The following is an 18,796-nucleotide window of genomic DNA, read 5'->3' on the forward strand; positions in this document are numbered from 1 at the left end:
TTCTTCACTTTTTTTCACCAAGGTGGTCTGAGTTCTATTGTGCCTCTCCGCAAACTTTCCCCAAAGACTGTTTAAAAAGAGTTTTGACATTTGTCTCTTGGCGAGGTTGACCTTGATTTTTGCAGCATCCAACAGTATTCCCTGATTTTCACGATATTCGCGAATGTACTTTTCCCTGCTTTCTGCATCGACAGCTTCTTTAGGATACCCCGAAGCTTCTTGCTTCCCCTTTAGAAAAGTTTGAACGTAACCCGTAAAGACGCTACCGCTCTGCTTTTCAAAGTGCCATACCTCCGTAATCTTATCGACTCTGTACCCCAACTGCAGAGTTTTGTTGAATTCAACCGTGACCCAAACTCCCGTCAGCGCCCTACCTTCCTCATCATGCTCACATGGTCCCTGTTGGTTATTGTTTTCGGCGCATGTGCGACAAAGTGTAAACACTAGTTTGCCTTTGGCCGTTCTGTAGGGTAGCACTGGAAAATAGAGACCTCGAGGAGGGTGAACGATAGCTCTGACCAGACCAAAATAGTTTTGAACATCCTCAAAATCCGTGTGGATGATGACGGGATGACCCAATGGGTAAGGAAATGCGCTGTTGACGTACGGGTAGAGAGAGGTGACATCCTCATACAATACACGCTGCTTCTCACCTGCCGTGTGCCTCAAGCTGAAGGCACTCGTCCTACCCCCAAAAAGAGCATCTCGTGGGATGAGAGGTTCGGGGAAATTGTGAGTTTTGAGAAAGTTTATCACCCTGGGTTGTGATTTTTTCATCTCATTCCACTCGTGCTCTCTGATGATAATGATGTTGGCCTTGTGGTCGCGCTTTAACGCCTCCATTTTTTCCTCGGCAACCCTGTGCAACTCTTCAAAACGAGTGTTTGTCAAAGGACATACGGCACTGGGTTCAAAACACGTCGGGCATCCGTGATAAAAACATCCCTGAAATTCCCAGACAAACGGTTTGTCGCCGATTACAGCAAATCCGTCTACAAAGTATGACCCCATCTGTTTTTCTCCTTTGTTTAAAGCATGCTGTATAAAAATTCCACGACGATGCGCCTCCCATTCTAACCATTGGATGTTGGCGTGCGAGTATTTTTTACACGTCCCTCGGTAGTTATCCGGGGAAGGTATGGCTAGAGAGTCTGGTTCGAGGAAATTAGTCACAAACACCTTCATGCAGGCTGACGCTATGGTGATACGGCTAAAAGGATCAACATGCGTCTCATGCATAAACTCAGCTCTAAATTTGAGACATCCTGCACGAAGAACGTCGACGTCGTTTTTGCAGTAATGTACCGCTTGTTTTTGAAAATCAAAGACCTCCCGGCTCTTTTTACAATACCACGTCTCAAACTTGTTCCGCTCGTCGGCCGTCATGCGTTCTACTCCGTAGTTGCTGATTGGGGGGTATTTTCCAACATAGTTTAAAAGTTCCTCCGAACTAAATTTGTGAGGAAAATACCCCTTGGACCAGCAATCATTGAGTCTCAACGCTTTAGGCATGGCACTGAGTGGCATGGTAAGAAAGGAAACCGAGTCAATGTATTTTAGCCTAAAATCACGGTCTTCAAAACAGAGAACTTTACTCCCCTGCATAATGATAGAGGGAGCTATGCCCAACTGTACCATACCACTCAGAATCAAGTATCCGTCAAATCCTCTCGAATTGTGCGCGATAAATGTAGATTGACGATAACAAGCTTTCCTAAAATGTGTGAGGAAAACTGTAACGCAGTCCGTACCAAAAGCACACCACTCTTCTCCTTGCAACGTCTTTGTACAGACTAGAAAGGGAATGTGTGTACTGTTGGCACCAACAAACGTCTCAAAATCGTAAAATATGATGTTATCATTGTGCTTTACATCGCTTGGTAGTTTTTGTATATAGCAAAGATGTCCTGTTCCTGCTGCCTCTGTGTCACTGCGGGGTAACTCCACTTTACATACCGTATTTTCCGCACTATAAGGCGCACCTAAAAACCACAAATGTTCTCAAAAGCTGACAGTGCGCCTTATAACCCGGTGCGCTTTATTACGATTCATTTTCATAAAGTTTCGATCTCGCAACTTCGGTAAACAGCCGCCATCTTTTTTCCCGGTAGAACAGGAAGCGCTTCTTCTTCTACGCAAGCAACCGCCAAGGAAAGCATCCGCCCCCATAGAACAGGAAGCGCTTCTTCTTCTACCCGCCCCCGGAAGAAGAAGAAAAAACGCGCGGATATCACCGTACGTTTCATTTCCTGTTTACATCTGTAAAGACCACAAAATGGCTCCTACTAAGCGATCCGGTTCATAAAAAGACGCAATCTCTCCATCCGCACACGGATTACTACCGTATTTCACAGCAACTGAACCGCACTGTGGAACGGGAGCACGTACGGTGAATATTCGCACCACAGGGAATGAGAAGTCATCCTTCACTGTGGTTCTAGCTTGCCATGCTAACTTCCACCCATGGTGATATTCAAAAGGAAGACCTTGCCAAAAGAGACCTTTCCAGCCGGCGTCATCATAAAAGCTAACTCGAAGGGATGGATGGATGAAGAAAAGATGAGCGAGTGGTTAAGGGAAGTTTACGCGAAGAGGCCGGGTGGCTTTTTTCACACAGCTCCGAAGGCGAACACACCTTCACTAAGACGGGCAGACAGCCTCGGACGACATACGCCAACATTTGCCAGTGGATCGTAAATGCCTGGGCAGATATTTCGGTCACAACTGTGGTCCGAGCTTTCCGGAAGGCAGGATTCACAGAACAACAGCGACACTGACTCCCGATGACTTCTACGAGACGGAACCCGCCATTTTGGATACCACGCTTGCGCAACTTTTCAATTCGGACACCGAAGACGAAGAATTCGAAGGATTTACGAATGAAGAATAACTTCAGAAGGTGAGCGCTATGTTTATTTTGTGTGTTGTGACATTAACGTTCGAGCAACATTATGTTACTATTGCTCTACACCATTTTGAATTTTACTATGTTTGTGATTGCACATTTGCGTACATTTTGGGACAGAGTTGTTAGAACGCTGGTTTTCAATATATTATTAAAGTTTGACTGAACTATCTGACTGTTTTTTTGACATTCACTTTAGCGCAGCGTTTTTTTGACATTCACTTTAGCGCAGCGTAGGCGCGGCTTATAGTCCGGGGCGGCTTATTGGTGGACAAAATTATGAAATATGTAATTCATAGAAGGTGCGGCTAATAATCCGGTGCGCCTTATAGTGCGGAAAATACGGTATTCGACATTTTGACTTGGGACACTTGTGATTGTCGATACCTGTAGAAACGGGTACTTCGTAATATAGCCCGCATTCAAGGCATTTTTTCCGCCGATCACAAATGCTGAGGAGTTTACCCATTACCGTGTGTTTTTCCCTATGTTTGAGTACACATGTAGGTGTACGTGCCCACATGTTGCAATCCTGACAAAAGACTGATTTTGTCATTATTTTTACACAGTCGGGGATTGTACAGACCACGCAATGACCGTCGCATTTGTGTCTGTTGGCTTTGAAGTACCCTCTGTAGCAGTAGTGGCAAACGTACGGTTTTGACAAAAATCCTTTAATGTTGATGATACCGTTGTAATGATTTTGAGATAAATACAAATACAACGGATTATCTGATTTAGGGGAATCTGTCTCAAACAGCGAGAAGGGGCGTTGATCCTCTTCTCTGTACAGTATGACAATTTTACGTCGCACGACTTTTTCAAACGCTTGAATATGACTGAAAGTGACGGGGGTTTGATCGTCTAAGCCCGCTTTTCTCTGTATTTGTTTAGCCTCCAGCACAGCCTGACTATCCGTAAATTCGGGATGAATCAGATGGGCTAGGCTGATGGCAAAACAGAGATGATTATTCACGTTGTTTGGTTTATACAGATAGTGAGCTTTCTTTTTGTTGAGTTCATGTTCCAAAAGGGTTTCGGCTTTTCTTCTAACACCGCCTCTAGGATTATGTATCACTTGAACTACTACCTGTATTTCGTCGTCGTTCATAATTTCTGCGTTTGATTGTACCAGCAGGTCTAGCACGTTTTGAAAAGCATTCATTACTTCCCCGGCATCGTTTTGAAACGTAAATGAAGCGTGTTTTCGCGCCCTGTCACCGATAAACTCTAATTGAACGATGTCGTTGGGTCTAGCCTCCTCAACGACCCTATTTGTCAAGTTTTCAAGGTTCCCCATGACTCGACGGTAAAATGTGGCGTAATCTGTTACACCGCTGTTTTGAGGAAAAGATAAAACACTTTTTAACTCGACATTGTTAAACACTTCGCGTCTCAAGACATTTAAACCCTCACCTCTCTGGGTCTCATTTAAATTTGGATAGTCATGAGTTGTCCGATGCTGCTGCACCCCCACCATGTCACCCTGTGGTTGTACCCCTTCACCCTCCAAATCTCCCTGTTGCTGCGGTTGCGTGTGTGCGTCTGTGTTTGTGTTTAAATTTAATCCATTATGAGTATCTTGCAAATACGGGTTATAGTTTGATTTCCAGTTTGAATGATAAATTGCAATGTGTAAAGAATGAAAAAAGTCCGAATCACATTCTGCTTGGTTATTTGATTCTACATGACGTAGCGCTTGTTGTAAAGGATTGAAAAACTGTGAATCACGTTCTACCCCTTTATTTGATTCTAAATGATGATTAGGAACGTTTTCGTTTTCTATTTCTCCATCATCCTCCACTAATTCAGGCGAAACTAAAATTTTTTCATCGACCATTCTATTTCTCTAAAAAAAATTAAAAAAATTATAAAGCAGTTATATCAATCAAACATGTATTAAACAATGTCAGACAGCATCTCAAAGGTACGAGCCAGTATCTTGTAGTGTTGTTTGATCCGTTGTCTTTTTTGCTCCAGTCTGCTCGGCTCTCGACTCTTTCTCTTCCTCTTCTTCTTACCGCCTGTAAAAAAAAAAATTTAAAAAACAAAAAAAAAACAAAAAAAAAAACATGATCGACTTTAACCGCATATGGCGCTGTCGTTTTCACTCGACACTCTCACAATCGCACCCGGAAACAAACCCCCACCTCCGGAATCAAACCCCGCCTACTTCTCTGAGCGCGAAATTCATTTGGGCTGACAACGTTCTAGTGTGAGGAGCTCCTCAAAACTACGACGCATTTAGGAAAAACATGCAGAAAACAAAAATAACTTACAGCGGGAGCGTGTAGGACTTTCGCCGTCTTTTTCGATGATGTTGTCCGTGAGCAAGCCTTCGTTGTCGGGAATCTTTGACGGGAGAAAAGCCTTCTCATCCACAACAAGCGAGCCTTCAACGACTTCGTCGGCGGGCTCCTCTGGACTCTTTACCGGGAAAAAATCCTCCGCATCCTCCGTAAGCAAGTCTTCAACGGTGGGACATTCGACGTCTTTTTCGACAATTTTGTCCGGGAACAATTCTTCAATGGCAGGAGTCTTTTGCGGGGTTAAAACTTCCTCCTCCGCAAGCAAATCTTCAATATAGACTTCTTCGGAACGTTTTGGCGGGAGGTGTGATGCCGTCGAACGTTCGGTTAAGGCCGTCCACCGTGCCAGAGGCGTAAAAGAAACATCTGTAAGTAAATATATATATTGTATAATGTATGTTTTTTCTTGTAAATTGAAAATCATTTGACTCACCAAACTGTGATTGTGAAAAAGAGATCTCTTTAGAATCTTCCCACATCCCCTCTATAAAACAAAATAATGATTACAAATAATATCAAACAAATCAATAGTTTAAACTCACCGCTAGAGTCGTTTTCCAACTTTGTAAGATCAATCAAACAAAGCTCGTCGTCTCTTACTTCTGCGTCGACTAGATCATCGTCTAATAAAATATACCAATAACGTTGTAAAACAGAGGTAATAAAACAATGTAAAAAATAACCAGTACTTACGCAAAATGGATGAAGGTTCCCTTAGAACGTTCCTCGGATGAGCGTGAATTTCGATGCGGTGTTTAACTGCTTTTATTTAGAATAAATACTTGTTATTATATAAACTCTAAACAGATATATTACAATCAGTAAAAAAAAAAAAAAAAATTACCCCTCATTCTCAAAACCCTCTGAAGAGTGTGCTCTACCAGAGTTTTTCCAGCTTTTAAATATGCTTTTCAGCATGTATCTGGTTATTTTCACGCACTAGAGTGTGTCAAGGTGAGACTTTGTGTGTGTATGTGTGTGTGTGTGTGTGTGTGTGTGTGTGTGTGTGTGTGTGTGTGTGTGTGTGTGTGTGTTGGGTGGTCAAACGATAAGAAAGAGCATCTGGTTTCTGGCTGGGATGACCTCTGACATTAAATCTGTCTCTGTCTCTTTCAGACGATCGTAAATGTATAAATTTCAATCCGTGCACATTCCGACCATTTGCTGTGTGTGTGCGTATGTGTGTGTGAGTGTGTGTGTGTGTGTGTGTGTGTGTGTGTGTGTGTGTGTGTGTGTGTGTGTGTGTAAGTGAGTGTGTGTGTGTGTGTGTGTGTGCGTGTGTGTGTGTGTGTGTGTGTGTGTGTGTGTGTGTGTGTGTGTGTGTGTGTGTGTGTGTGATTCGTGTTACAAAAAAAAAAGAAGACCGTTTAAAATAATACATCATGTTGGATATAAAAAAACATACAAACCGTTTATTTATTAAGTCAAAAATATTAAAGTTCTACAATTTGGTAAAATTGCAAACACCTAAAAGTATGCACAAAGCAAATTATAACCTGCCACCCGAGAACGTACAACAATTTTTCTCAACAACAAAAAAAAAAAGGAAAAATATAACCTTAAAAAATAATTTTAAACATTTATATGCACGTACAACACTTAAAACTTTTAGCATATCAGTATGTAAAATAAAAATTACGGAATGGATTAAGTAAAGAAGTTAAAAATTGAACTGATATGATCCTGTTTAAGAGATTGTTCAAAATATTAGTGCTTACAGAGTACAAAGAAAAATAATGATGAGAAATACTTTCAATCTTATTAAAAATAAGATATTATTCATCTCAGTATGTTAATAACGACTAAATTAATTACATATTACAAAACTGTTGTGTTTCTGTCTCTGTCTGGGGTGGGCATCTAATCTAAAAGACCTTTTGCTTTCTCAAGAAAATAACATTTGGTTTTTGTCAGTAAAAATCGTAAACGTATAATGTTTCAATCAACAACAATTAAATTGTATACCAACCATTTGCTGTGTGTGTGCGTATGTGTGCGTATGTGTGCGTGTGTGTGTGTGCGTGTGTGTGTGTGTGTGTGTGTGTGTGTGTGTGTGTGTGTGTGTGTGTGTTGGGTGGTCAAACGATAAGAAAGAGCATCTGGTTTCTGGCTGGGATGACCTCTGACATTAAATCTGTCTCTGTCTCTTTCAGACGATCGTAAATGTATAAATTTCAATCCGTGCACATTCCGACCATTTGCTGTGTGTGCGCGGATGTGTATGAGTGTGTGTGTGTGTGTGTGTGTGTGAGTGTGAGTGTGCGTGTGTGAGCGTGTGCGTGTGCGTGTGCGTGTGCGTGTGCGTGTGTGTGTGTGTGTGTGTGTGTGTGTGTGTGTGTGTGTGTGTGTGTGATTCGTGTTACAAAAAAAAAAGAAGACCGTTTAAAATAATACATCATGTTGGATATAAAAAAAACATACAAACCGTTTATTTATTAAGTCAAAAATATTAAAGTTCTATAATTTGGTAAAATTGCAAACACCTAAAAGTATGCACAAAGCAAATTATAACCTGCCACCCGAGAACGTACAATGGTCACACCACGCACATTAACATATGGAATGTAGCCCATGTCAGCTCATCAAGGGTCTGTCGCAGTGGGGAGGGAATGGCACAAAATCTTGCAATTTGGTCAAAAACAGTAAATTAGCTCCACTTCTTCATACTTCTTCTCGGACATGTGCGAGTGTTAATCTGTGATGTACTTTAATAAAACGCTTAGCTTATTAAAAATAAACTGTGCCAAACAACAATAATAAACAATACAAACTTTCCTTAATGTTAAAACACGAAACAAACATGGAGGCATTACAACAAGTTTATGTAAATTAGAAATGTTAAAAAATAAAATTATATCACAGTTATTGTGACCAAAATATCACGGTTATCATCAATTGTCAAATGTGCTCAAAAATAACTAATACCTTAAAATATTTTAACAAAGTGTTATTTAAAATAAACACATGTATAAAACATTAGCAACATATCTATATAATATACTTTCTTTAGCAAAACAAACATTATAAATATTGTTCTACTATTATATGAGTTTTAAAATATGTTTTTTCTTTATATGTTTTAATTTGTAAATGTTTTAGAGCGTTTATTGTTAGAGGAAAAACGCTTGTTGTTTGTAAGACGTTAATGTGTTTTGTATTCCTAATGGATTCCTGAAGCTGTCTAACTACGGTGAGAAAATGTTGAGTCAGAAAAAAAGAAAAAAAGCCTTTAGTCAAAGTCTGCCGCCTAATTTTGTTTGTATACATATGTGCGGCTTTCTTAACACATCAAGAAAGCTTTGGTGTTGTTTTGTTTATATTTATTGCCGCTATTTTGACCGTCCTCAAAACATTGATTACTAGTTTTTTTATCAGCACTTTTCATTGCTATAAAATGGACAAAACTTTAAGAGTTATTAGTATTCATGTAACAGCGTAATAAAGAGCAGATTTACGGTATGAATAAATATTTCTAAACAAAGTTACCATCTTTATTGTTCGTTGGCATTAGGGATGTAACAATAAAGTATGGAAAAATATGAAGGACTTTAACCGCATGTGGCGCTCTCGTTTTCGCACGCCACTCTCACGCTCACACTCGGAAACAACCCCCACCTCTGGAATCAGACCCCGCCTACTTCTCTGCACGCGAAATTCATTTGTGCAAAAGACGGGTTAGTGTGAGGAGCTCCTCAAAACTCCGGAGCTTTAAGGAAGAACGTACAGAAAGCAAAAAGAACTTACAGCGGGAGCATGTAAGACCCTCGCCGTCTTTTTCGATGATGTTGTCCGTGAGCAAGCCTTCGACGGCGGCCTTGTCTGGACTCTCTGGCGTAAGAAAAGCCTCCTTTCCACCCGGAGCAAAAAGGGAACATTTGTAAGTAAATATATATATATATATATATTGTATATTGTATGTTTTTTTTTTTTCTTCTAAAATGAAAATCATTTGACTCGTCAGATATATTAAAGTTCTATAATTTGGTAAAATTGCAAATAGCTAAAATAATGTACAAAGCAGACTATAACCTGCCACCCTAGAACGTACAACAATTATTCTCAACAACAACAAAAAAAAAAGGAAAAATATAACCTTAAAAAAAAAGAAAGAAAAAAAAGTGTGTGTGTGCGTGTGTGTGTGTGTGTGAGCACATGCTGTTTATTACACGTGTGATTTTTGAACATTTTGAGGACTTTTGACCACTTTTCCAACTTTTCTCCACCACTCCTCCCACGACTTTGTCGGGGTTCACAAGGCCGGCTGCGGGACTCGTGGGACTGGAACCCTGAGAGGTATTTTGGATAAAATTGGAACTTTTTACCATTTTTGACTGTCTTATCTCCTCTTCTTCCCCACCTTCCTGTGCACCATTGTTGTGTATATGTACGTGTGTGTGTGTGTGTGTGTGTGTGTGTGTGTGTGTGTGTGCGTGGGTACAATTTCACTAATCGGGCTTTCATCTCTTCTCTCTTTCAGCTGAAACAAGCAAATATCTCCTGTCTGATATTTGAAAACCTATCCAAAAGATCCAACCATTCCGTAAGCATCCAAGCACCATTTCTCACGCAAAGACTCGGTTGGAGGAATTTGAGTGCGTTTCAAAAAAACTCTACTTTTGCGAGGAGCGGCCAGGTAAGTTTTATTATTTTTATAAATGGAAACTGGCGTTTCACTAATCACGGCTGCTGAAACAAAGGGCTTTTCCATCTTTTCCATTTCCTCTTGGCGCTCGTACTAACAAATACTTTGTTATAACCAAACCCATTCACATATATATGTGTGTGTGTGTGTGTGTGTGTGTGTGTGTGAAAATGAGAGCACCTGGTGTTTATTACGCGTGTGATTTTTGAACATTTTGAGGACTTTTGACCACTTTTCCAACTTTTCTCCACCACTCCTCCCATGACTTTGTCGGGGTTCACAAGGCCGGCTGCGGGACTCGTGGGACTCCTCATACCCCCCCCCCCCCCCCCCCCCCCACCCTCTGACCTTTCCATAACCCCACCTCCTCTTCTAGGGTCATCAATCATTTCTGACACAAGGTGTATCCCGGTCATTAATCATTTCTGACACAAGGTGTAGTCCCCCCTCCTCCGACCTTTCCATAACCCCACCCCCCTTTGACCTTTGACCCCAAGGTCATTTGACTTTTTGACAGCTAGGTCATTAATCTTTTTTGACAGCTAGGTCGTAAATCATTTTTGACAGCTAGGTCGTAAATCATTTTTGACAGCTAGGTCGTAAATCATTTTTGACATAAGGTGTGGACTTGTTCTCTCTTCTGCTCTATATTACACATGATTTTTCCCATGAGGGCTTTTTTAAATGATTAATCAGAATTTTTTTGCAACATTTTTTGGCAATTTTGTTATTCCATTATACATGATTTATCATAAGAGGGCTTTATTTTTTTTATGATAATTTTTTTCCCACAGTGAGGTACAGTTATTCAACAATACCTCAAAGCCAAACAGGACATAAAAGTTCCCCATTTTTCAGATTCATATTTTTTTTAACTTTCTTTGCACATATCAACTTCAGTCCTAAACGAAAATACCAAACATGTAATGTTTTTTTCTCCTTTGATCATACGTTAGTTCTCAATTAGTATAAATGTGCATAACATGAGTTAATTTACTAATTGAACCCTTTCAGACCATCTTGAAAAAGGTCAAAATCTAAAAAAAAAACCATTACATGGTTGATATTGATATTTCAGATGGAAGTTTAAGAAATTTAAGCAAAAAAAGTCAAAACAAAAAAGTTTTACGTCCTTCCAAAACAGACTTTTAGGTCCTGTTTGGCTTTGAAGATAATTAAAATCAAATGTCCTCAAGAAGGTTTTTAAATATAACTCAAAACCTGTACACACATCACAATACTGTAGTGATCCGATACAGTACAAGACTTTTTTTTACCTTGAAAGTCTGAAATAGACAGGTCATCCTATATTTAGTGTCCAGAGATTTATACGATGAACTTATCCCTAAGCCTGTCAGTTTTTCTTCTAGAGTGAGACCCTGCATGCTCCTCATTTAGCATACGCGACCCCCATACTTGCCAACCTTGAGACCTCCGATTTCGGGAGGTGGGGGGCGTGGCCGGGGGTGGGGCGGGGTTAAGAGGGGAGGAGTATATGGACAGCTAGAATTCACCAAGTCAAGTATTTCATACATATATATATACAGGTAAAAGCCAGTAAATTAGAATATTTTGAAAAACTTGATTTATTTCAGTAATTGCATTCAAAAGGTGTAACTTGTACATTATATTTATTCATTGCACACAGACTGATGCATTCAAATGTTTATTTCATTTAATTTTGATGATTTGAAGTGGCAACAAATGAAAATCCAAAATTCTGTGTGTCACAAAATTAGAATATTACTTAAGGCTAATACAAAAAATGGATTTTTAGAAATGTTGGCCAACTGAAAAGTATGAAAATGAAAAATATGAGCATGTACAATACTCAATACTTGGTTGGAGCTCCTTTTGCCTCAATTACTGCGTTAATGCGGCGTGGCATGGAGTCGATGAGTTTCTGGCACTGCTCAGGTGTTATGAGAGCCCAGGTTGCTCTGATAGTGGCCTTCAACTCTTCTGCGTTTTTGGGTCTGGCATTCTGCATCTTCCTTTTCACAATACCCCACAGATTTTCTATGGGGCTAAGGTCAGGGGAGTTGGCGGGCCAATTTAGAACAGAAATACCATGGTCCGTAAACCAGGCACGGGTAGATTTTGCGCTGTGTGCAGGCGCCAAGTCCTGTTGGAACTTGAAATCTCCATCTCCATAGAGCAGGTCAGCAGCAGGAAGCATGAAGTGCTCTAAAACTTGCTGGTAGACGGCTGCGTTGACCCTGGATCTCAGGAAACAGAGTGGACCGACACCAGCAGATGACATGGCACCCCAAACCATCACTGATGGTGGAAACTTTACACTAGACTTCAGGCAACGTGGATCCTGTGCCTCTCCTGTCTTCCTCCAGACTCTGGGACCTCGATTTCCAAAGGAAATGCAAAATTTGCATGGTTGGGTGATGGTTTGGGGTGCCATGTCATCTGCTGGTGTCGGTCCACTCTGTTTCCTGAGATCCAGGGTCAACGCAGCCGTCTACCAGCAAGTTTTAGAGCACTTCATGCTTCCTGCTGCTGACCTGCTCTATGGAGATGGAGATTTCAAGTTCCAACAGGACTTGGCGCCTGCACACAGCGCAAAATCTACCCGTGCCTGGTTTACGGACCATGGTATTTCTGTTCTAAATTGGCCCGCCAACTCCCCTGACCTTAGCCCCATAGAAAATATGTGGGGTATTGTGAAAAGGAAGATGCAGAATGCCAGACCCAAAAACGCAGAAGAGTTGAAGGCCACTATCAGAGCAACCTGGGCTCTCATAACACCTGAGCAGTGCCAGAAACTCATCGACTCCATGCCACGCCGCATTAACGCAGTAATTGAGGCAAAAGGAGCTCCAACCAAGTATTGAGTATTGTACATGCTCATATTTTTCATTTTCATACTTTTCAGTTGGCCAACATTTCTAAAAATCCCTTTTTTGTATTAGCCTTAATATTCTAATTTTGTGACACACGGAATTTTGGATTTTAATTTGTTGCCACTTCAAATCATCAAAATTAAATGAAATAAACATTTGAATGCATCAGTCTGTGTGCAATGAATAAATATAATGTACAAGTTACACCTTTTGAATGCAATTACTGAAATAAATCAAGTTTTTCAAAATATTCTAATTTACTGGCTTTTACCTGTGTGTGTATATATATATATATATATATATATGTATATATATATATATATATCCTGAAAATATGCAAACAAAACTGTGTTTAGATAATTGATACTTCAAACTTGCATAAATAAATCTTAAGGAATATAACATAACTTGGCTTCTGAGAGCTTCAAAATGTAATGAATAAAATGTTAAAGTTGTTGATAAACAAGCAATTATATTAATAATTAAATATGGTCATTTTAAATTAATTATTACGATAATTTAAAATTAATTATTTCAAATATGTTTGTTTGAATGTATAATTCTATGGCTGGATGTAATAAGGAGTCAGAAAAAATACAAATAAAAATACAATTAATTTTGATGTTTTTAGCAAAATATAGTAAACATTTATTTATTTTTTTAATTAATAAATATATTTATTTTTAGGTAAGCTAAACATAATAATACAATTTATCCCTAGTTTGGATGATTTAGTTCGGGTGGAAATCGGGAGAAATTTGGGAGAATGGTTGCCCCGGGAGATTTTCGGGAGGGGCACTGAAATTCGGGAGTCTCCCGGGAAAATCGGGAGGGTTGGCAAGTATGCTTGCCTGTCCTCTCTCTCGACTCGTTCCGGGGTCACACAGCCCACTTTTGCGAAAGTCCTTTCCTCCGGTTTGGTAGCAACATGGACGATAAAAGTGGTCGTTGTTTGAAAAATCATTAGTTCCAGCTGCAACAATAATGTGGATGTCGCTTCAGTCGCCATTGCTTACAACTACAGTAGAACCTCGATTTAGGAACCCGTCATTGGACGAACTTTTCGATTTAAGAACCTCGAACCGAATAAAAATATGCTTTATTGTACGGACTTTAATGGGCTCCCAGCGCAGCCATTTTGTGCCCAGCAGCACATTCATCAGAGGAGGGTTTAGTGAACTCTGGTGCTCATTCAGTCGGCACAATAGCACTGTTTTCTGTCTTTTTTTTTTTTTTTTACAGCATTTTTCTAATTTTGCTAGGTCAATATGAGTCCAAAGAAAACGAGGGACAGGTGATGTTTGGTTTGAAACATTCAGGAAGTATCCACACCGTTGTGGACACTGCCCACTCGTGATATTGCTTTGAATTTTGTTATGAAATAGTTTATCACCCCTTTGTTATGTTTGTTTGATATACAGTTTTGCATAGCGCTTGATTTTTTTGTGTTCAAAGTGCTTACGAAACTATTGCCTTGTCAGGGCTCTGACTCATTCATATTTTTATTGAGAAATTTGCTTGACTATACAAACTTTTCAATATATAACCTCTGTTTAAGAATTAAGTAAGTTTGTAAATCGAAGTTCCATGGTACTACACACAGGAAGCTAATACCTAGTCAACAAAAGTTGTGGTTGTTCACGCGAGAGAAGGGCTGGGCGGTATACCGGTATTACAGTTAATACAGGCATATTCTAGAGCAGGGGTCACCAACCTTTTTGAAACCAAGAGCTACTTCTTGGGTACTGATTAATGCGAAGGGCTACCAGTTTGATACACACTTAAATAAATTGCCAGAAATAAGCCAATTTGCTCAGTTTACCTTTAACTCTGTTATTATTAATAATTAATGATATTTATCTTTGTGGAAACACTGGTCATCTAAATGATTTCTCACAATAAATATATATAGAAACAGATAAATATCAATATGCAACACTTTATTTTTATATTTTCTCTTAGTGCACATTTTTCAAATTGAACATTTTCAAATGATCACTTCTAAGACAGTCTTGTGAAATCACAATATCCCATTTTAACTAGCTAGCCACTAACATTTTTTAACAAATCATGAATTACTTTGCACCATTTTTGTACAAATAACTCATGTAAAATACAAAAAGTCAACTCTTAAATGTTTAAATAAATCATGTCACACTTTGATTCTACAGATTTTCTAGATTTGCCAGAATACATTTTTTGAATTTTAATGATAAGTTTGAAGAAATATTTCACAAATATTCTTCGTCGAAAAACAGAAACTAACATGAAGAATTAAATTAAAATGTATTTATTATTCTTTACAATAAAAAACATAAATTTACTTGAACACTGATTTAAATTGTCAGGAAAGAAGAGGAAGGAATTTAAAAGGTAAAAAAGTATATGTGTTTAAAAATCCTAAAATCATTTTTAAGGTTGTATTTTTTCTCTAAAATTGTCTTTCTGAAAGTTATAAGAAGCAAAGTAAAAAAATAAATGAATTTATTTAAACAAGTGAAGACCAAGTCTTAAAAATATTTTCTTGGATTTTCAAGTTCTATTCGAGTTTTGTCTCTCTTAGAATTAAAAATGTCGAGCAAAGCAAGACCAACTTGCTAGTAAATAAATACAATTTAAAAAATAGAGGCAGCTCACTGTTAAGTGCTGCTATTTGAGCTATTTTTAGAACAGGCCAGCGGGCGACTCATCTGATCCTTACGGGCGACCTGGTGCCCGCGGGCACCGCGTTGGTGACCCCTGTTCTAGAGAGATATATTTGAGACTATACCGCCATACCATATCTTTTGTTGTGCCTTTGTTACGGCTGTTTGATCTTCTCTGCGCCTGACGGGCATCCTCTTTGCCTCAACCCCACTCCTTGCTTGTGTGCGTAGGCTTCTCTGATGCACAATGATGCAACACAACAAACTTTTCCAAAGAATATGGCACCTCCGGTGCCGACTTCTCGACTCCCGAGTGATGCAATGCTTTGGTCAGCGACTGCATTTGGCGATTGGTGAGTGACAACAGATTTATTTACAAATACACCAATTTGCTTGAGAAGCCATATCTCTCCTTGCAGCGACTTTATCATTAATATGATCTGGTTGTTGTTCAGTTCTGTTAGCGACTCTCTGCTACTCGCTGGGTGTGTCAGATGTTAAGCTACTCCTCGGCTTGAAAGTGCCTCAGCCCATACCCCGTGCAGACTAAGCTAGTGTAGCGGCTGGGTGGATGAAGAGTAGTTTCAAACTGAACAGCTGGCTACTTTCACCGCAGTGAGCGAGTAGAAGCTACATCAGGCCTGGGCTATTATTTTGCCTCGGGGGGCCAAATTTAGAGAAACAAATGTGTCTCAGGGGCCGGTATATCTATTTTTAGGAACACTAATACAAAACCTCGCCATAATGTCTGATTGAATGCTAAAAACGTTATGACAGACCACCTTCAAAAACGGAATGGAAATTCACATTTATTTTACTTAATGAGACACCCAGAGTGTAAATGAAAATAAAGAATGTGGGATTTCCAATAATAACTATGAACGATAAAACATTGAATATTGACAACATATGAACGTCACAACCCCTCTCACTCGACATATTTTACAATCAAGCGAAACGCAACACAAATGCAACAAAACACAGCGAAATATGAACGTGAAGGGTAAAAAAAAACACACCTACAACCTGATGTATCTGATTTATCACTGAGCTTTAGAACTTTGTTGTAAAAATCTCCTTCCGCGTCTGTCCCTGACACCTGCATTTCAGGCTGACACTCTGTGGAAACACTCCCCCACCCACACTGCTTGGTGCCTCGTCTGAGCTGCTGTGACTTAGATTACCATAGTAACTAATTAGATTACCATAGTAACTAGTATATCATGCAAAAGCGCAGATTCCAACCATTGAAATACTTTGTATAGTTCGAGACTTACGGTCATTTGAAAACATCACTGCACATCATAATGGCAGCTACACTTTCCATCTTAAAGATCTAAACAAATTATTTGGGAATGTCCCGCGGGCCAGATTGAAAAGCCTAACTGGCCGCATGCGGCGCCCGGGCCTTAATTTGCCCAGGTCTGAGCTACATCTATTGCCGCGCACAAGTGTGAGGCTATAAACCTAACGTTAATAATAAAATTCAACAAATACGGCTTTGACATAGTAACAGCTAACCAATTACTTTATAAGAAAAAACACGTTACATTACTACAAACCCCGTTTCCATATGTCCATATGAGTTGAGAAATTGTGTTAGATGTAAATATAAACGGAATACAATGATTTGCAAATCCTTTTCAACCCATATTCAGTTGAATATGCTACAAAGACAACATATTTGATGTTCAAACTGATAAACTTTTTTTTTTTTTTTGCAAATAATCATTAACTTTAGAATTTGATTTAAGCAACACGTGACAAAGAAGTTGGGAAAAGTGGCAATAAATACTGATAAAGTTGAGGAATGCTCATCAAACACTTATTTGGAACATCCCACAGGTGAACAGGGAAATTGGGAACAGGTGGGTGCCATGATTGGGTATAAAAGTAGATTCCATGAAATGCTCAGTCATTCACAAACAAGGATGGGGCGAGGGTCACCACTTTGTCAACAAATGCGTGAGCAAATTGTTGAACAGTTTAAGAAAAACCTTTCTCAAACAGCTATTGCAAGAAATTTAGGAATTTCACCATCTACGGTCCGTAATATCATCAAAGGGTTCAGAGAATCTGGAGAAATCACTGCACATAAGCAGCTAAGCCCGTGACCTTCGATCCCTCAGGCTGTACTGCATCAACAAGCGACATCAGTGTGTAAAGGATATCACCACATGGGCTCAGGAACACTTCAGAAACCCACTGTCAGTAACTACAGTTGGTCGCTACATCTGTAAGTGCAAGTTAAAACTCTCCTATGCAAGGCGAAAACCGTTTATCAACAACACCCAGAAATGCCGTCGGCTTCGCTGGGCCTGAGCTCATCTAAGATGGACTGATACAAAGTGGAAAAGTGTTCTGTGGTCTGACGAGTCCACATTTCAAATTGTTTTTGGAAACTGTGGACGTTGTGTCCTCCGGACCAAAGAGGAAAAGAACCATCTGGATTGTTATAGGCGCAAAGTTGAAAAGCCAGCATCTGTGATGGTATGGGGGTGTATTAGTGTCCAAGACATGGGTAACTTACACATCTGTGAAGGCGCCATTAATGCTGAAAGGTACATACAGGTTTTGGAGCAACATATGTTGCCATCCAAGCAACGTTACCATGGACGCCCCTGCTTATTTAAGCAAGACAATGCCAAGCCACGTGTTACATCAACGTGGCTTCATAGTAAAAGAGTGCGGGTACTAGACTGGCCTGCCTGTAGTCCAGACCTGTCTCCCATTGAAAATGTGTGGCGCATTATGAAGCCTAAAATACCACAACGGAGACCCCCGGACTGTTGAACAACTTAAGCTGTACATCAAGCAAGAATAGGAAAGAATTCCACCTGAGAAGCTTAAAAAATGTGTCTCCTCAGTTCACAAACGTTTACTGAGTGTTGTTAAAAGCAAAGGCCATGTAACACAGTGGTGAACATGCCCTTTCCCAACTACTTTGGCCCGTGTTGCAGCCATGAAATTCTAAGTTAATTATTATTTGCAAAAAATAAATAAAGTTTATGAGTTTGAACATCAAATATCTTGTCCTTGTAGAGCATTCAATTGAATATGGGTTGAAAAGTATTTGCAAATCATTGTATTCCGTTTATATTTACATCTAACACAATTTCCCAACTCATATGGAAACGGGGTTTGTACTTACAACAAAAAGTAATTTGAGTACTCTCAACACTGGTTTTATAACATAAAACACTTCGGCAACTTTAAGGACATTGCATGTTTTGTTTAAGATACCGATATATATCGTATATCGCTATTCGGCCTCAAAATACCGGGATATCAGTCGTGGTCCATATCGCCAAGCCCTACGCGAGAGCATATTTCAACCGTACTGGAATCATAACAGGCAAACGGTATGGATTATGTGAACGCCACATTTCAGGAACGCCTACATCCCAAGGAGGAGCGTACCAGTGCGAGCCGCTTTAGAG

General features: G+C 39.6%; 1 protein-coding gene and 1 long non-coding RNA gene across 5 annotated transcripts in view; one reads left to right on the forward strand and one right to left on the reverse strand.

Annotated features, from left to right (window-relative positions):
* Positions 1-7,446, reverse strand: part of snx10b (sorting nexin 10b) — a 61,972-nt gene extending 54,526 nt beyond the window's left edge. Inside the window, exons 1-4 of one of the 4 annotated variants that reach the window (XM_061953753.2) lie at positions 5,757-7,446; positions 5,648-5,698; positions 5,185-5,580; positions 3,492-4,929 (exon numbers count right to left, since the gene is read on the reverse strand). In XM_061953753.2, coding sequence (XP_061809737.1) covers positions 4,805-4,929; positions 5,185-5,580; positions 5,648-5,693 — 567 coding nt within the window. In that variant the 5' untranslated portion in view covers positions 5,694-5,698; positions 5,757-7,446 and the 3' untranslated portion in view covers positions 3,492-4,804. Of the gene's footprint in view, positions 1-3,491; positions 4,930-5,184; positions 5,581-5,647 lie in introns of those variants that run through there. The other 3 variants (XM_061953748.1, XM_061953743.1, XM_061953762.2) reach the window with 3 other exon arrangements.
* A 908-nt stretch (positions 7,447-8,354) lies between these two features.
* LOC133600783 (uncharacterized) lies at positions 8,355-15,706 on the forward strand. Its single transcript, XR_009814774.1, has 3 exons — positions 8,355-9,507; positions 9,692-9,847; positions 15,588-15,706. It is a non-coding gene; the product is annotated as an uncharacterized lncRNA (long non-coding RNA).
* Positions 15,707-18,796: the final 3,090 nt, after the last annotated feature.

The sequence above is a fragment of the Nerophis lumbriciformis genome, linkage group LG04, assembly GCF_033978685.3.
Source record: "Nerophis lumbriciformis linkage group LG04, RoL_Nlum_v2.1, whole genome shotgun sequence".
NCBI classification, from domain to species: domain Eukaryota; kingdom Metazoa; phylum Chordata; class Actinopteri; order Syngnathiformes; family Syngnathidae; genus Nerophis; species Nerophis lumbriciformis.